This window comes from Perca fluviatilis, chromosome 18 (genome assembly GCF_010015445.1).
Source record: "Perca fluviatilis chromosome 18, GENO_Pfluv_1.0, whole genome shotgun sequence".
In the NCBI taxonomy this organism is placed as follows: domain Eukaryota; kingdom Metazoa; phylum Chordata; class Actinopteri; order Perciformes; family Percidae; genus Perca; species Perca fluviatilis.
Window position 1 is genome coordinate 10261976 of NC_053129.1, and position 17900 is coordinate 10279875.

Sequence of the window (17900 nt, forward strand, 5' to 3'; positions counted from 1 at the left end):
TAGCTCTTACAAAAATACAGGTGACGTGACCTGCAGCACTCCACCGTTGGGGAGCGGTCGGCTCGCCGCCTCTCAAAATCTGCCGAAAATCTTTTAAACTGACCTTTGTCGATCTGAAATGAAGACCGTTTCAGCAACTGCATGGTCTGTTTCTCGCTTGAAATGTTTTCAGAAACGCGTTTCGGTGAACTATTTTCGTAAAATATGAGATCGTATTCACAACGAGACGCCATTAGAGTCTGTTTTGAAATTCGAGAGCAGCCCCCACGTGACGCGTTCGTCCAATCATCTGCCATGCGTTGCGTTTGTCACGCTCATCCCGCTCGTCATTAAGTAAGTAAGCGTTTTAACGTAGGTGTTGAAAGAGGGCACAACGGCAGTAAGTGGTTTGTGCACATTAGAACCGCGCTACGCACACATGCTCCGAACCGAGACAAGCGAACCGTATGGTTCGGATGTTTTTTCATGAACCGTACCACCCCTAGTGTGTGTATGTATGAGCGAGTCAGCCTGTGAATACTTTACCTTTGCATGCGACATCTATGTATATTATTATTATTATTATTATATTATAAGTAGGCAGCGTAGTTTTACCGTCATGGGCATCTCAGTTTCTGAAATATCCCTCTTTCCGATTATTTTTTTTAAATTTCCTCTCAAAACTCCTCTCTTTGCTCCTTCTCCTTCCTCTTCGCACTTCCCTGCTTGTCTTCCCGTCATCCTCTTCTTGTTTTCCTACCTCTTCTCTTTTATTTTCTCACCCCCCCCCGTTCGCCCTTTTCCTTCTTGTCCCTTCTTGTTGTTGTCCCCATCTCTTTCCTCCTTTAACCTTTCCCCATCTCCTTTACTTGAGACCTGACAGTCCTTTTCACTCCATGCCAGATGCTTCTCAGTTTCCTTCTCAGTTTCCTTATTAATGTTATTAATCTTCAACTATTGCTTTAAAGGTCTAAACAAATGCCCAGTGGATGCTTTCATTCATTTGTGTGGAATCCATTTATAGTTTGGGTGGTCCCAGTAGGAATCAAATCCTTAAATGGTGCAATGTCAGTGCTGGGCTGTACCAGTCGAGCGGCAGAGGGTTGTAGCATAGTAACAACCTCTTCCCCCCCCCTCATTTTTCGCAAGGACCGACACCCGTAGAGGGGGGGGGGAATTCAGAGAAAGGACCAGAAAAGGTAGTAGGGAACTTGTGCTGTAGTATTTGCCAGGATGTTGTGACAGTTTGGTGCTGGAACACCACTTGCAGTAAAGTCTTACTTTTGTTTAAGACGTGATCGGTGACTTTAATTTAACTGATGTTGAAATTTATAAGGTGCTGCTGGAAGTTGATGTGGTGCCACAGTACGGCTACATTCTTGTATGAGCACTGTGCTAACTCTGATTCTTTTTTTTTTTTTTTTTACACACTCGGTATTGGAAAATATTGTCTGGGTTGCTGAACATTCCCACAGCTCATGCCCGGTAGTCCTAGCTCTGGCTCTTGTAACCATGCTGTAGTGTCTTTTTTTCCTTTTGGGCTGATGTGGGAGTTCTGGCCTGTGAAGGCACTCGGAGGCTGCCATAAAGTCATTTTGTTCCTGCGATGGAGCAGCAAGTGTTTCTGCTGGCAGTAAAAGCAGAAGATTCATACAGCTGTCAGTGTCTGTTTCTTCAGGGGCCACCTCCAGAGCCTGCAACTCCTTCCAGAAGTGGAAGATGGAGTCACGGCGAACCTCACATATTATTATGTGATGTATAAGTGTTTAACGTCCCACATTGTAAAAAGTGAGATTTCCATGTCTTTTGTGCTTATAAAGCAGGTCAAGGTGCTATAGAAATACTGTGAAAGTATCAAAATACTCAATCCACAGAGAAATACACACAGCCCGTATTCAGAAGCGGTGCCTTTTTAAACGAGCCATCAGGACTTCCATGAGGTTGTGATGTCACAACTATATTATATATAGGTAGAAAGTGCAGCTACAGTAGTGCTGTTACAGTCTTTCCCCAGCTGCAGTGACGGTGCAGAGACTCTGAGTGCGCAGATACGGAAGACCCAGAAACGACCAATCGGAGCAGACTTTCTGGAGGGGGGGGGGGCATAAAGAGACAGGCACTGAAACTTTTTAACATCAAAGCATGTAAACATTAGCCTGGTCCTACCAGACTCTGGTACATTTCATGTGTACAGAGAGTCTGGCCACTCTCCATTGACAAGTGTTAACTTCCTTGAAGGCGGCGGGTACTCTGTTTAAAACTATTGGCTCTGCCCAGAGCCACTCTGGATCTGCCGTAACCAATCGCTAACGTTTGGTCGTGACTCGTGACGTATGTCATGTGCATGTGCAACAAGAGGGGATACCGACAACTATCGGCTTATATTTAGCATTAGCATCGCTAGCGTTCGCCTTAGCCAACTCCTTCACCACTAACGGAGCGAGCTGAGTGACACGACCTCAACGTCCTCGTTCTCAGCCACTCCCTCTGTTCGCTGATTGGACCGCCAAATATTTGGCCGGACAAAACCCAAGACTATACCGTATCAAATATCTTATATCAAATTGTTTACTAGTAGTGCTTTAGAAGACCGAGATCTAATATTTAATAGTCCACATCTAATTTTCCTATTCTGTTCTATCATTGCAGTGGTGGTTTTAATTCCAATTAGGTTCTTAAGTATAGCTCCTCTTTTAACTTTGATTTAACTGACCTGAGCCGGGGGACAGACACCGTGGTTATGGGACTATGAGTGGGCGACTTCTCCAACGGAAGCACAGAGGAGCGCGTAGCGCTGCACCTCTGATTACTGATTTCAACCTTGGGTTGTCATGATTTATGACCCATAATAGACTCGGTCAGATTCCTTGATATGAGAGCAGCTCCGTCCAGAGTGGGACGAATGCCGTCTCTCCTAATCAGACCAGACCAGTTATCTACGTAGCCCACACCACCCCGACAACCAGCGGTGGAAGGATGACCTGCAGCTGTACATGTCATCGCTGATCAGGTTTGGCAGGTCGACTGAGTCCGACATTGTCTTTGCGTATGCACAAAGTGACTTAACATGAATTTTAGTGATTTCCGATAAGCGCAATCGGGTATCCTTACCACCTACGTGAAGTATGATCTTGCTGTATTCACGGTTATCTTTAGCCAGCAGCTTTAGATAGGATTCCACATCGCCCGCTCTGGCCCCAGGGACGCACACGACCGCTGGAGCTGCCAACTTCACGTTCTGCAGTATAGAGCTCCCAATAACCAGAGTTGGCTTCTCAGCGGACCGTGTGTCACTGAGTGGGGAGAAACTGTTAGAAAAGCGAAGATGTTGGTGGTTAGCCATAGGCTCCGGTTCAGAGCGACCGCCGCCATGAGCGCTCCCCGGTTTAGAGCTAGCGCTACGCTTCCCTCGGACAGTCACCCACTCCCCCGGCTGCTCGGGGCTGGCCGGGGGGGACTGCTAACAGAAGCTACAGTACGCTGGCCCGCACCAGCTGCGGAGCGCTGGCTAGCTACTCGACCCTCCAGAGCGGCGAATAAACTACATTTATTACATGTATCTCTATCACTAAAGGAGGCAGAGGAATAGCTAAACATCTGACACACTGAGCAAGGGAGAGCAGGAGAGGGAGAGGAATCAGCCACTGCTAATGGCTAAGCAAAAGTCGCTAACAGCGTTTTTAACAATTGTGAGCTCAGCGAGGCAATCGCTGTAAGAGAACATAACTATACGTGCTTGAGTATAACTAGTGTAGTTTAAATGCAATCCAGGCAATTAGCCGCTAAATTAAACAATAAAGCAGAGGTGAGTATGTTTTTTCTGGAGCAGCAAACTAGCGTCCGTGACACGGGAGCACCGCAAGTGAGACCATACGCTTACCGTCAACGTCATGGACTCTAACAGCCCCCCCCATGTTTCTCAGTTTTAAAGTTATTTTTGAGCAGAGCATATGTTGTCTAGGCCCATCTGTTTTTTTTTTCTTTCTCCTAAACACAACCTTCTGGCTAAACGGGAGATGTAGCTCAGTCCACACACACACACACACACACACACACACACGCGTCCAGTGGAAACAAATACTGTTCCATGTCCAAATATGGCAAATAATGACGGCGATTTTCAAATGTCAAATATCAATAGTTTCCCAGAATATAATACTTTGTGAATCAGTCAGCATAACATCTTGTAATATAATCCGGATGATCTGTGTGACCTGAATGGTGCGCCACGCTCTTTTTCTTGACCTCCAACTGTACTTATCGCGGCCATCGTTCTGTTACCGTCAATACCCGGCAGAGGAACAATGCAGCACCTGGTGCTTCTACCACCTACAGAGTGGCAGACAGCGAGGAAGCCCAGCCAGGCTGGGTAACACGGCCTGGCTGGCAGGCCCCTTTTTTCATATTCTCTCTTTATCTGCAGATGGTATCGGGAGGCTGTGTTGACACGGAATTGTGTAAATCAACTTGTTTGCTATGTGGGGGTAACAGGTCCATGTGTGGGCTTGGAGAATTCTTTGAAGTGCTGGGAACACTTCCTGTACAGACAGCAGAAACTGATGTAGCCCAGCCCCTGCGCCGCAGTTTTTCTCACGTCGCTGGCCCGGATGTGTGCTCACTGCAGCAGGCTGTGCACTGTAACACACACACACACACACACACACACACACACACACACACACACACACACACACACACACACACACACACACACACACACACACACACACACACACACACTAGATCTGACCTATTGTTTTGTCAAGCCCTGCCTCCCTCCCTTTTCTTTGGTGTTTGTGGTTTCTTAATATTTCGGGAACATCCTGTTTGTGTGTTTAATGCCGTGGGGCACAGATTTAGTTTAAGGCCTCTGACCACTCGTGCCCTCTTATTAGTGTGACAGGACAAGAAAACGGACTGAAGCAGAAGATGACAAGAAAAGGGGGGCTGAGGCGAGTGGTCAAATGGGAGAACTCCGAAGGAAGAGTGGAGATGTAGGAAAAGAGATGAAGCGATGGAAAGAGAGAGAAATGGGTAGGGATGGCAGTGAAAGGAAAACGGCGCATTGAGGGGAACTTGAGGTTGGCTGTGGTTGAGTGGGGGCAGGGTTAGTGCAGACAGACAGCATTGGGAATTCTGGCGTTGCTGGTGTGCAGCCTAGCATTAAATGCAATTTAATGCTCCAAGGCATGTTTACGTGCTTATGTAAGTGATTCCCTGTTTGCCCTCCCCTGAATTTCCGGTGCTTATCAATGATTTACTGGCGAGCCCACCTCTCCGATAGCTGACACGCGTCATACATGGCAACATCTGTGTCGGGGCGCTGTCAGCGGCCCCCCTGGCACCGCCTGCGGGTATCGGACAGCTGTGCATGGTGCCGTACAAGAGAGAGCGCGAGAAACCTTTTTGTCGGTGGGGGTTGTTTGGGCCTCCCTACACACATCTGCCAGGAGAACCTCTGGCTGTGGCATAAAGGGACCTGGTTCTATTTCCATCTGTAATTTCGGTAATTTACTGGATGTTATCAAGCCACTTGCAATTGAATCGCTAAAAGGGCTGTGTTTTTGAAGTGCTCCTGGCACCGAGTCCTTCCCCCCCCCCCCCTTTTTTTTTTTTAAGGACTTGAGTTACGAGAATCACAGCTTTAATATTTCCTTTGATGACCTCGGTGTGCTTTTTATTCAGGCGTATTTATCTGGCCTTCGTTTGACCATGAAGCGCTTTTGTAATAAAGCAGCTGTTATTTCTAGGAGACCAAAGACAAAGAAAAAGAAGAAGGAAAAAAAGGGCATGATGTAGGGCTGGGCAATATATCGATATTATATCGATATCGTGATATGAGACTAGATATCTTCTTAGATTTCGGATATCGTAATATCATAGTTGGCTTAATTATTTTTTCCTGGTTTTAACGGCTGCATTACAGTAGAGTGATGTCATTATCTGAACTTACCAGACTGTTCTAGCTCTTCTATTATTTGTCCCTTTACCCACTTAGTCATTATATCTACATTACTGAAGATTATTTATCTACTATCTCATTGTGAAGATGTTTTGTTAAAGCACCAATTGTAAACCCTAGAATATCGCCACAATATCGACATCAAGATGTTAGGACAAGAATATCGCAATATCTGATTTTCTCCATATCGCCCAGCCCTAGCATGATGGGTCCGGAACAGTTTGGTATTTATTCTAAAAAAAAAAAAAAAAAAATTATTATTACTTCATTCTCTCATGTGGCTGCTAAGTAATACGCATTTTTTTCCGGAGATAGTATAAACCCTGAACCTGCTGCACTTTGTGTCAGGAATCCCGGGCTGGTTTCTGGTGCAGAACTCGGCTGTAGCATGCTGAAAATGATATGATCGAGATGGTCGGCTCTGGGGTATCTGCTGACACAGTGGTCACGTACGTAGCCATTTTGAATCAAGAAGGTGAAGTAACGGACAAGCCTGCCCCCGGCAGCATCGTTTAGGAAAAAGCCGGTGTCCATGTGTTTTTCACAGGAAACTGCGAGCTGGTACGTTTATTTGACTTTTTAAAAGAAACCTATTTTGTGATAATTAAATGCCAGAATTCCTACAGACAGTGACTTCACTTTTTATTTATTTTTTACCATCAGCTGTATTCAACGCTTGCTACACTAAACCATTAAAAACATCAGGCCCATAATCATGACTGGCCATTTATGACCCTTGCACATAGGCCCAGAGCTATTCAGACCTATCATTTACTTTCTTTTTTTATTTTTTTTATGACGCGGAGCATTTCCTTATCAAAAGGTTTACTCAGTCTAGGAAATCTCTGAGCCTGCTTTAATATGAGGTGTTCTCCCCCCCTCTCCTGCGGTCCTGCCTCGGTCCGATGGAAGGAAAGGCAACCCCCGGGCCGGGTCTCTTCATGTCATTTCCTCAAAAGCCCCTCTCTCTCTCTCTCTCTCTCTCTCTCTCTCTCTCTCTCTCTCTCTCTCTCTCTCTCTCTCTCTCTCTCTCTCTCTCTCTCTCTCTCTCCCCATCTCTCCCTCTCCCCCTGTGTCTCTCTCGCAAGCGGCATTTTTCTGTCATTACCTCACTGTGGTTGTAAATAATCCTCGTTATGGCTTCCAGATGTCCCTCCGTCCCTCTCTGGAATTGGGGATGGGGTTTGAGTGCGGTGCGGCTGTAAGGGTCGGACACTTATTGTAACTGGCTCGGCCGCTGTATGGGGCCCCGAGTATGTGATGCCTCCTCCGTCTCTCGCATTCTCTCGGCCCTCCCAAACCCCACTTTCTCCCGCGAGCTGAATTTCTGAGCGGAGTCTCTTTATTTATTTTTTTCATGAGAGGAGTCGGCGGCTGGCCAAACTGTGTAACATCAGACAGACTTATCAGAAATACCACCAAAAAAAAATCACTTGAACCGTTTTTCAACTAGTTTACAGCAGCTAGAGCTACAGGAGGATTTGTTTATTGTATTAGCGGACTGAGTGCTTCTGTAGTTCCAACAGAGTGATGCATCTTCTCTCATTGATTTTTTGTTGGGGCATTTTTAGGTCTTTATTTCCACAGGACAGATGAAGACATGAAAGGGGAGAGGGGGGGCGGGGTGGGAATGACATGCAGCACCCACGGCCACTGCGTCGAGGAGTGACCCTCTATATATGTATATGCGCGCCTGCTCTACCAACTGGGCTAACCCGGCCTTTCTTCTCTCTAGTGGATTTTTCCTTTCGCTGTCTGCTGAACTTGCATCTATTAAGGCAAGGCAAGGCAAAAAATACATATGTACGTACTAGGTGTTTCCGCCCGGATGATTATTACTGACACTGCTGGCAACACGTGCCATGAAGACTGACGGCGCAGATTACAAAAATGAAGAAAGAGAGCGTAAATAGTGAGGGGCTAAGAGGAGAGACGGGCTGGAGAAAACGACAGAACGTGTCCAAAGTTACATATAGGCCTATATGCAGATCAGTCTCAGGTTGAAACTTGTAGTTCTGAAAGTTAAGTTGCACAACTTAAGGTGACGTTTATGTATGTTTAATGTATACCTTAGTTTGAGGTTGTTAATTGCATTCCAGAAAATGTTTTCCTTAAAAACAATAGTAATATGGCACTTAAATGCACGTAATGTTTCATTTTTTTGAGAGATGATATTGTAAGCAATGTAGGCAATAAAAATGTAGCTTTCCCCCGAAAATCAAACCAAACTATTGTATATTATTACTCGATTAATCGGTGGAATGATCGGTAGAATACTCGACTACTAAAATAGTCGCTAGCTGCAGCCCTAGTACATAGATGGTCTGGAAACTCATGACTCATGTTGCGTGCACAACTCGGCTCTAAGCCACGCACCAACAGTTCATCTTACTCGACGTGCATCCGGTATAAAACATCCACACAGGCACCGAACGTGCCCTGTGGTTCCTTTGCTTGAGGAATTCTGAAGTTAGATCTTCAATTTTCTCTTTCAAAAACAAACAGCCCTGTAACATATAAAACCTGCGCTGTATGGGGACTTTGACTTCGCAGGGTGTCACACTCCTCTGATCTGTGACTCGGGTAAAGCATTAGACAGACTGTACTGCCTGTACGTCAGGTGTCTACATATTGTTTGTTTTTCTGCGATATTGACCTAAATAGAGGGTGTGCCGTTTTTGCAGTTAAGAACCCACAACAGTGCCTTGACAGACAGCATTCTTGCAATGTATTGCAATACTTAGAAATACAAATAGTTTCTTTTTATTATTTTCACTATTCTGAAAATGAAATGGAACATTGGGGGGGGAGAGAGAGTAACACAAGTAAGAAAAAAAGAGATGTCACCGATAAGTTTAGTTACTTTTATTACAAAAAAAGAAGAAGAATGTAGCTCCACCCAAGTACTGAGTCTCGCACACAGAAACTGTGACTATGTAACCGGCTTTGTAATACTTGCTACGCATGACACACACACACACACACACACACACACACACACACACACACACACACACACACGCACACCGGAGAAGGACACATTTCACACAAACACACCCTAGAGACACACAGCATGGAAGAAACCCAGGCTGCGGCCTGTTGTGAGGAGTGAGCATGTCATCTGTGGGCCGGCTGCTAAGTGAACACACTTGCCTGTAGTTACCAGGTTTCACACAAATATATGGCTCCGTCTCCTCTTGTCGGTATGGAGCAAGATGGGCCTGATAAGCACTTTAGCATTTTGGGCTAAACCAGTCTGGCTGTGCGGATTAGCTGGCGTCACTCGTGTTTTTTCAGTTTGACTGCGTCCTGAGGCCTACTACTGAACTATTGTGTGTATTTTGCACAGTACATGCTGCATGTGTATGCGTGTCTTTCATTGTTTTTTGTGTTCTCCATGTCTCCGTAATGACAGCGCTGACTGCGGCTGGATGTCTTCCCCACAAAGCACGCAGCGCATCAATGTGACGGACGTGCATCTTTTTCCAATCTTGGCTCACTCTTGCCCTACACATTGCAAAACCCTACGAAAACAAAGAGCTCCAGTCACGCTAAAGCTTGGCTAGTCACTTGCCCAAGCGTTGCCAGGGGTTCCTACCACACATTGGCATAGCAACAGTTGCTATGTTTAGGTCTACCTGTGTATTTTGCCCGTGAGTTAACATGTATGACCACACCGTATGGTATTTTATGTTGATTTTTCTTGATGTAGTAGGCCGCTATGTGCGTGCGTGTGTGTGTGTGCGTGCTTTGTTGTGGACGGGGCCTGTGGGCTCCTGGCTCAGAGATGAAAGACATTTCTCATGTGGCTGGTTTAGTGGAGCTCCTGAGTCAGCATGCCGGCTACTAATCAGTGTTTGCTCCCTCTCAACTACCCCCTACTCTTTGGCCTGTCACCCTGTCTAGCTATGAACTCGTATAAGTAAGAGTTAAGCCAGAAGTGAATCAGATGTGTGTATTTTAAGCTATATTAGTTCAAAAACTGCCGGTGAATAATCCTACCTTGTCAGATCCGTTTGGATGAAGAAAATGGGGTGACAAAGCAAGGCAGTTTGGATTACCGAGAGGTGGCCTAGTTGTCCTCCCTGCAGCACTGGACTTTGAGTGGGAACACTTTAGAATCGGCACGACAGCTGAATGTGAAGCACCAGCAGTGTCCAAAGATGCGTCTCTAAAATGTACATTCGGCTACACGACGTACTCGAAACACTTCATGTCCTTTTGTGTTGATAGGGAGTGGGGGCAAATAAGACTGCGTAGTTTGCGCACACTGTGGCTGAATCTCATGGCCCTTATTCGATAGCTCCTGGACTCCTCGGGTCCTCGGCTGAACCGCGGAACCGGAAGTTGTTCTGTCCCTCCTCGGTGAAGGCCGTCTCAAAGCTCTTATTTCTGCCCCGAGGAGGGAGGAGCGAGCATCAAGGAGCTATAGCCGAGGATGTAGCTGAAGGAGTTGCTAACTCCGCAGTGGGAGGGACTAAGCCGTGAGGAAGGGAGGCAAGTGGAGGCTTCGAGGAGACAATTTAAGTGCTATGGGACGTACCGAGGGATAAATTAATGGAGCCCTCTGCTTGAGATAATGGTATATATTGATATGGCTCTCCTCAATGAAAGATGTTGGATATAGATCTTGTATTCCAATTAGCTGACCAAGGCTTTACTACTGTATTTAAGACATTTTTGGCAATTAACAATACATAAAAACAAGTTCTTATCACAAAAATCTGAAGAATGTAACACTTGTAAATGCAATATAAAATACCAAAGAAGACTGATGTATGTGTCCCTCTCATGAGTCTACTTAAAACCCAAGCCCGTGACACTGAGGATGATGATGATGAACAGATATAGCCTACTTCTTTATGACTTGTGAGGGACAACCGTCATAAATTATTTGAAAGTCTCATCATTTACACATGAGAAGAATCCAGTTACAAACAATTTGTGCATGACCAGATCTTTGAATACAAAGCAGTGCTTTTCTCTCCGAAGCCAATCTGAGGAGAATCGTACGTCTGTGCTTGAAGGCAGAATTAGTAGGGTTTCTCCGTTGCGGTTTTTAAACACAACATTCATAGTTGGCCCTGCGCCTGCGGGATTTTTTTAAAGTATAATTTTAGAAAAACTAGACATGAAAAAAAAAAGACATGATGTTCATAAAAGTCAAAGAAGTTTACTTTAGGAAAACAATTCAGTACACAGAAAATCAGACAGCCAGTTTGGGATTGTGGTTCACAGGTTCTTAGTGAGCTAATGTTTATATGCTGAAGTAGGCCAAAGTTCAGCCATAGCTACATTGTTAGCTTCTAGCAAAAAGTCAGGCTCTGCTAGGCACGGTTAGGCAAGGACACTAGTGGTGGGTCTCAGCATAGCCATCTAACAGTAGGGGGGTTAAACACAACATGAACAAGAAACATGGACCACTGTCTTACATGAAAAAATGTTAACGTTAAAATAAAAATTAGAAAAATATCTATTGCCTTTTTTGAAAATCGATACAGTATTGCAAAATAAAATATTGCGATTCTCAAGTGTATTGATTTTTTTCTTACACCCCTAGTCATAAGTGATGGTTGAGAGGGATGATTTTTGAAAAATCCTACTCATTGTTAGCCTAGAAATCTAGACGCACTCTAGCGGCAGCAAATGTCATTTGCAGCCGGGGGGGCTAGGCACTCTCCGTTGGCTTGCGAGCTGGAAAAACCAAACTCTGGTCAGGCCAATCACATTGTGTATAGAGTCGGTTGGCGGGCTTATGGCTGCTGCCATATCTATCTAATCTATCAACTAGCTCTGCTACCTTCTTTGTTGCTCTGCCTGGTTGTAGCGCTATCCTATTGCGTTTATCCCGCCCCTCGGACTGAGACCTGTCAATGGTGAGTTCCCAGACCCAACATCTTGATGTGGGTCTGGCTTGTCAGGCTAACTCATTGTGCCTTTTTAAAAAAAAACCAAAAAAAAAAAAAACTGCACCGTATGAAATAGTTTTAATCTCGTCTAAGTGTTTGCTACTCCAGCATAATTGTGTGGCTTTGATACATGAATTAATACAAATCCAAAGGGATTATTTAGTTGTTGATATTATCTTTTGCCCTGGCAAACATGCCATGTCAGGATTGGCTAAAATTCGCGAGCTCTGGCAGAGAATCAGTTGCAAAGACTTGGATGTGCAGTGGAAATTACCAGCAGCTACGAGCCAAACTGTGCTACATTTGACTCGTTTGTCTGCCAGACACAATCAAAGACCTCTATTTGCTGATCATAAAATCACACAATGCCACACACATCCTTATGGAGGTCAGTCTCTCCCAAGATATCTGTGACAGAACCAAACCGTTTCATATTAAAATGCACAGAGATTACATCCTTACAGCCCGAGATGGGTTTTGTGGTTAACATAGTGCAGTAAATTAAATTTGGAGTGTCTTTTGCCAGCCGTCTGTACTGCAGTCTTGATATATATGTTGTTTCTAGCCATGAATCTCGGGTCTTTCCAGGTCAGCACGCCATGTGTCATTCCCCTGTTCTAGACTTTGTATTTTTGTTGGAAAATGTACTCTCTGTTAGATAACGCATGGAGAAAGGGAAGCGAGGATGCACAAGAACACTTTTGCAGACTGGTGGCGATGTCCTGCTCGCTTGCCTGAAGCAATGGCTGACGGGGGGTGGGGGGGGGGGAAACGCACCGCAACCCAATGAAACGCATAAATAGACAAAACGCAAGCAAATTAAGAAAACCGCTTCGTAAAATTTGACGACACACATGCGCAGCATTCAGCAAACGCGCTGCAAATCCAGAAACGATGCAAAAAGAGAAGCACACAGACCCCGAAAACAAATGCAACAACAACAAAAAACGCCGCCTATTACACAACGGACGTTCTCCAGGCCTCTAGGGGGAGCGCTAAGTGGAACAGCTTGATTTTTGACCCTGCGGGGAGAGAGCGCTCTGCCTTTTTTTTATTTTTTTATTATTATTACCATGAGTTTACAGACACGTCTCTGCTGATTGGATATCACCTGTGACCTGAGCCAATGAACTTTTCTTTTTGCATCGTTTCTGTGTTTGCAGCGCGTTTGTATATTTGGTTGTGTTGTGTGTATTTGCAGCGCGTTTGTGTATTTGGTTGTGTTGTGTGTATTCCTTGCAGCGCGTTTGCTAAATGCTGGGCATGTGTTAAATGAATGAAGGTGTTTTCTTAATTTGCGCGCGTTTTGTCTATTTGCGCGCGGTTTCCATTAAGTAGCAGTGCGTTGGCCCCTGTCGGCCGCCGTAGGATCACACTGCTTAGACGTAGTTGTAGTGCTTCTGGTCTACTTGCTCTGCAACTTGTCTGCAGGGAAATGAATGAAATGGCTTGTCAGTCTTAAGTCAGTGTGATGGCCGAGTTGCTTGTGTATTTCTGTGTGTACATGGTCTGTAGTAATGCGTGCCAGGACATGGCACGCTGACTGCCCTGGCCCCTGCTTTCCCTCTGGCCTGTGGTCATAGCAGGCCAGGCCAGGCCAGGCCAGACCAGCTGTCAGTGGAGTCTGGAGGGAGTGTGAGAGTGAGAGGTTGTCCAGCTGTGAGTGATCTGTTTGTTTTATTTCAGCAGGCATTTTTCTGTTTCACAGTGGGAGACACACACACAAACACACACACACACACACACACACACACACACACACACACACACACACACACACACACACACACACACACACACACACACACACACAATCTTGCTGTAAAAAAAAAAGAAGAAGCACTGCTTAAATATAGACAGGCAGCAAACTTTTCACAATAAAAAAAGTTAAGGTATACTTTTACTTTTCTATGTTATCAGAGTATCAGTGTAACCAGTATGCTGACCTTGGTGAACTTGCAGGCAATCCAGGTTATCCTTGGCATGCTGGGATCATGTAAACCAGGAAGTGGTTGAATAAACTCTCCACAAATGAGGGAAATGCTGACTTTGTCAGCCATAGATGGAATCTGTTGAGCTTTGTGAGAGAACGCTGGCGACTCTCGCAGATCCCTCCCGATTCCTTTTTTCCACCAGGAACCACAACTGCAGGCCCAACAATAGCTAGCTTTATCATTCAGCCTCCCTGTGTCCGGTGTCCTGTGCTATAGAGAGGTCCAGGTAGTCACTAACACTTTGATAAAGTGCATTTCAAATGGCATGACAGCCTTTCATGAGGTATGGGAATATAGTGGTCTAACCACATGACTGGCACAAGTAGGTTTCCATGAGCCTCGCTCATAAGATAAGGGTACATTTTCTCATTTTGGGCTCCAGACACAGAACATGCCTGAACCCCTTCCATCTGGCAACAATAACCGTTTGGTTCAAGGTGGCAAGGTGGAGGGTGGGGGTGTGGCCTTGACCAACTGCCACTTTGCTCGTTTGAAAGCCATGATGTCTCTCTCTCTCATGGGTGGGACCTACGTTTTTCCGTTCAATTTTCATTTCCCTTCAGTACGCCGTCTGGGTTCACGGTATATTTTGGGGTTTTCTCCGGCCAAATATTTGGCGGTCCAATCAGCGAACAGAGGGAGTGGCCCAGAACGATGGCGTTGAGGTCGTGACGTGCCCTAGTTTGAGTTTGAGTTCCGTAATGGCGTTCCGTAATGGCGTTCTGTAATGGCGGCGAAAGATGCGAGCGAAAGCCATTCGGTCCGTTGTGGCAACACCGCCAAATATCCAGAAGTTACAGCCCGAGCAAGAACAATCTTTGCTGAGTTTTGTTGGTGGCCATGATGTTGTGGCCCTCCTCCCCACGAGGGTTCGGGAAAAGTTAGATTTTCCAGCTCGCGCCATCAGTGGTGAAGGAGTTGGCTATGGCTAACGCTAGTGATGCTAAGGCTAACGCTAGCGATGCTAAGCCGACGTCATGACCAAACGTTAGCGATTGGTTGAGGCAGATCCAGAGTGGCTCTGGGCAGATCCAATAGTTTTAAACTTCAACAGAGTACCCGCCTTCAAGGGAGTTACCACTTGTCAATGGAGAGTGGCCAGACTCTGTGTACTAATGAAATGGACCAGAGTCTGGTAGGACCAGGCTACCGGTAGATTGCCCATGAGTGTTCTAATCTGTCCAAATGACGGACGGTCTTCAGATCATTGTTAAAGCAGTTTGCAGATTATCTGTATAGGCGTTTTTATTTGCCATTTAAAAAGTGGTCTACTTTGGCTCCGCTACAGCTCCGTGTCAGTCACTCTGCTTCAGTTTCACCCCCCACTGAGTCTGACTTATTGTCCCGCGCACAACACTGTCTGACTTATTTTTTATTTTATTTTTTTCCCTCACACATCAACACCTGATTGAGACAGATTGAGCTGTTGGCTCTTTTATTTCCCCCGACTTGTAAAAACGTCGAAGGTTTCTGGAGGATTTATTTTATCCTGACATTGTGACGGGCTGCTCTCATTAACTGCCAAGCCAACGTAGGACGCCATCGATCAATCCCCTGCCGAGTTGGGTCAGAAGCATCTCATTATGGCTGGGCGATGGGCAGAAAATCAGATATCACGATATTCCTGACCAAATACCTCTGTCGATATTGCGGCGATGTTCTAGGGTTGACAGTTGGTGCTTTAACAAAACATCTTCACACTTAGATTTTAGACAAATAGTCATCGGTAATGTGGACATAATGTCTAAGTGGGGAAAAGGCAAATAATAGATCAGCCAGAACAGTCTGGTAAGTTCAGATAATGACATCACTTTACTGTAATGCAGCCTTTAAAAACCAGTAGGAGACAATATCTCCGATATTACAATATCCAAAATCTAAGAGGATATTCTAGACACACATCACGATATCGATATAATATCGATATATTGCCCAGCCCTACATCTCATCTCGTTATCAATATAGTTAGATGCTTGTATGCCCCTTTTTGTGTTCGGACAATATTAGTTTTCTTTGCTTCAAGTCCTTTAAACGTCCCGTTTGGCTGATTGTAATTAACCTCCCGTCTTCCTTCTCTCTACAGCCAAACCCTTCACTTCCAAAGTGAAGCAGATGCGCCTGCACAAGGAAGACTTTGAGATCCTCAAGGTGATTGGACGAGGAGCGTTTGGAGAGGTAACGTACCTTCTGGTTTTTACACTCTACTTAACCATGCACCAATCCATTACCACACAAGTTGAGCACCTGCGATTCTTTTTTTTTGGGGGGGGGGTTGTACAAAGAAGCAGGTGTTAAGCTGGTCAGTTATGGCGTTTCTCCATTACGTGGTACCTGCTCGACTCGACTCGCCTTTTTTGGTTTTCCATTACAAAAATGGGTGTGGCTACCAAGCCACATCAGTTTCCTGCGGCATCGCTATGACGACCAGCCACGCTCGCCTCAGGCACGAGGCGGTACTAATGCTGCGTTCATGCCACCTGGGAATAACGTTGTTGATTTTTTTACGACTGCCGGCGTTCACATAGTCGGCATGCGTGTTCTTCTTCTTCTGTTATATTGGCGTTTGGCATAACAACTTGTTGCAGGACTGCCACCAACGGTTGGCCGTAGCCTAGAGCATCAGGCGGGTGAAAACACGGAGGCCACAATAACAAAAGATTGTTTTTCCGATGCTCACGAACGCACGGCAAATCTGCAATGGGAAATGGAGGACGGGGCACGGCGGAGTTGAGCAGGTACCGTGTAATGGAAAAAACACCATTAGCGGAGCATTCATTTGCGCTGTTTGTCCACTTGTCCGTTTTGACAGGAGACGTATCAAATCTCGATCTTCTTCCTCGAGACACAGATTTTGCGGTTTGATGTCGGGACGATACCTGGCAGCGCCAGGCTACGTTCTCTCGTCCCCTTATACTCAGAGGTGTCAAGTAACTAAGACAGTACAAATACTTTGTTACCTTACTTAAGTAGACATTTGGGGTATTTATACTTTACTGGAGTAATTACAGCAGCCTTTTTACTTCTACTCCTTACATTTTCACGCAATTATCTGTACTTTGTACTCCTTACATTTTAAAAATAGCCTTGTTACTCCTATTTCAGTTCGGCTTGTTTTCATTCCGGCTTGTCATCGTTCAAAAAAACACACACACAAAAAAACAACCTGTCCAGATAAATCGCGCCATCCGGAGAGAGTGAATTTCACTGTGGTTGGATGAGAAGTATAAACGTATACCATTCCGTCACCCTATTGGTTTGTACGCGATCCAACTGAAACATCGCAGCACGGGACTCTAGTGAACCGTACACTCGGCAGCAGGTAACGTTAGCCTACCGTTAGCTAGCAGCTGGAGTAAACACGGTTAAAATGCTGACAGCTAAACGTGTAAAAGTGTGTCTGGATTTCACTGGAGAGGATTCTAACACCAGACTGTAGCTGCCGTTGTCTGAAAAACAACAGACTCAGAGATGTGTCCCCTTTTCCAGCCCTTCTGAGTTTGCAGTTATGATTTTAATATAACATTATTATAGTCATTATGGCCTTTAGAATGTTTTTTTGTGAAGGTGGGGTAGTGCACTATAGGCCCCTGTGGGGCGGGTTAAGCTTTTGTCCTTAATGGCATTTTTTTCCCCTTACATTACTTTTACTTTTATACTTTAAGTAGTTTTGAAACCAGTACTTTTACTTGAGTAAAAAGTTTGAGTTGATACTTCAACTTCTACAGAAGTCTTTTCAAACCCTAGTATCTATACTTCTACTTGAGTAATGAATGGGAATACTTTTGACACCTCTGCTTATACTTTAAGGAGTTAGAAAAGGAAGAGTGTTTTGCATTCCAGCAGCGGTGCGTAGTATTGCTCTGCTGAATGAGCATGACTCTACTTGCAGCTTGAAAACACTTTTTCAATTCTTGGTTCACATTCAACCCATGAGCAGTACATGCATTGGTGCCAGTGAAAACTATCCAGTGTGTTTTTTTTCTTTTCGTTTTTTTTTTTTTTTTGTTGCCTTTTATGTGTGCCCGTAGGGAGGTTAAAATACATTTGTCACTGGGT

The 17900-nt window shown here is 45.2% G+C and overlaps 1 protein-coding gene across 1 annotated transcript in view; it reads left to right on the plus strand.

The window, feature by feature from the left end:
* cdc42bpab (CDC42 binding protein kinase alpha (DMPK-like) b) overlaps positions 1-17900 on the plus strand; it is a 108482-nt gene that overhangs the window by 25027 nt on the left and 65555 nt on the right. The window contains 1 exon segment of the mRNA XM_039782061.1: positions 15928-16019. Within this exon segment, the coding sequence (XP_039637995.1) occupies positions 15928-16019 (92 nt within the window).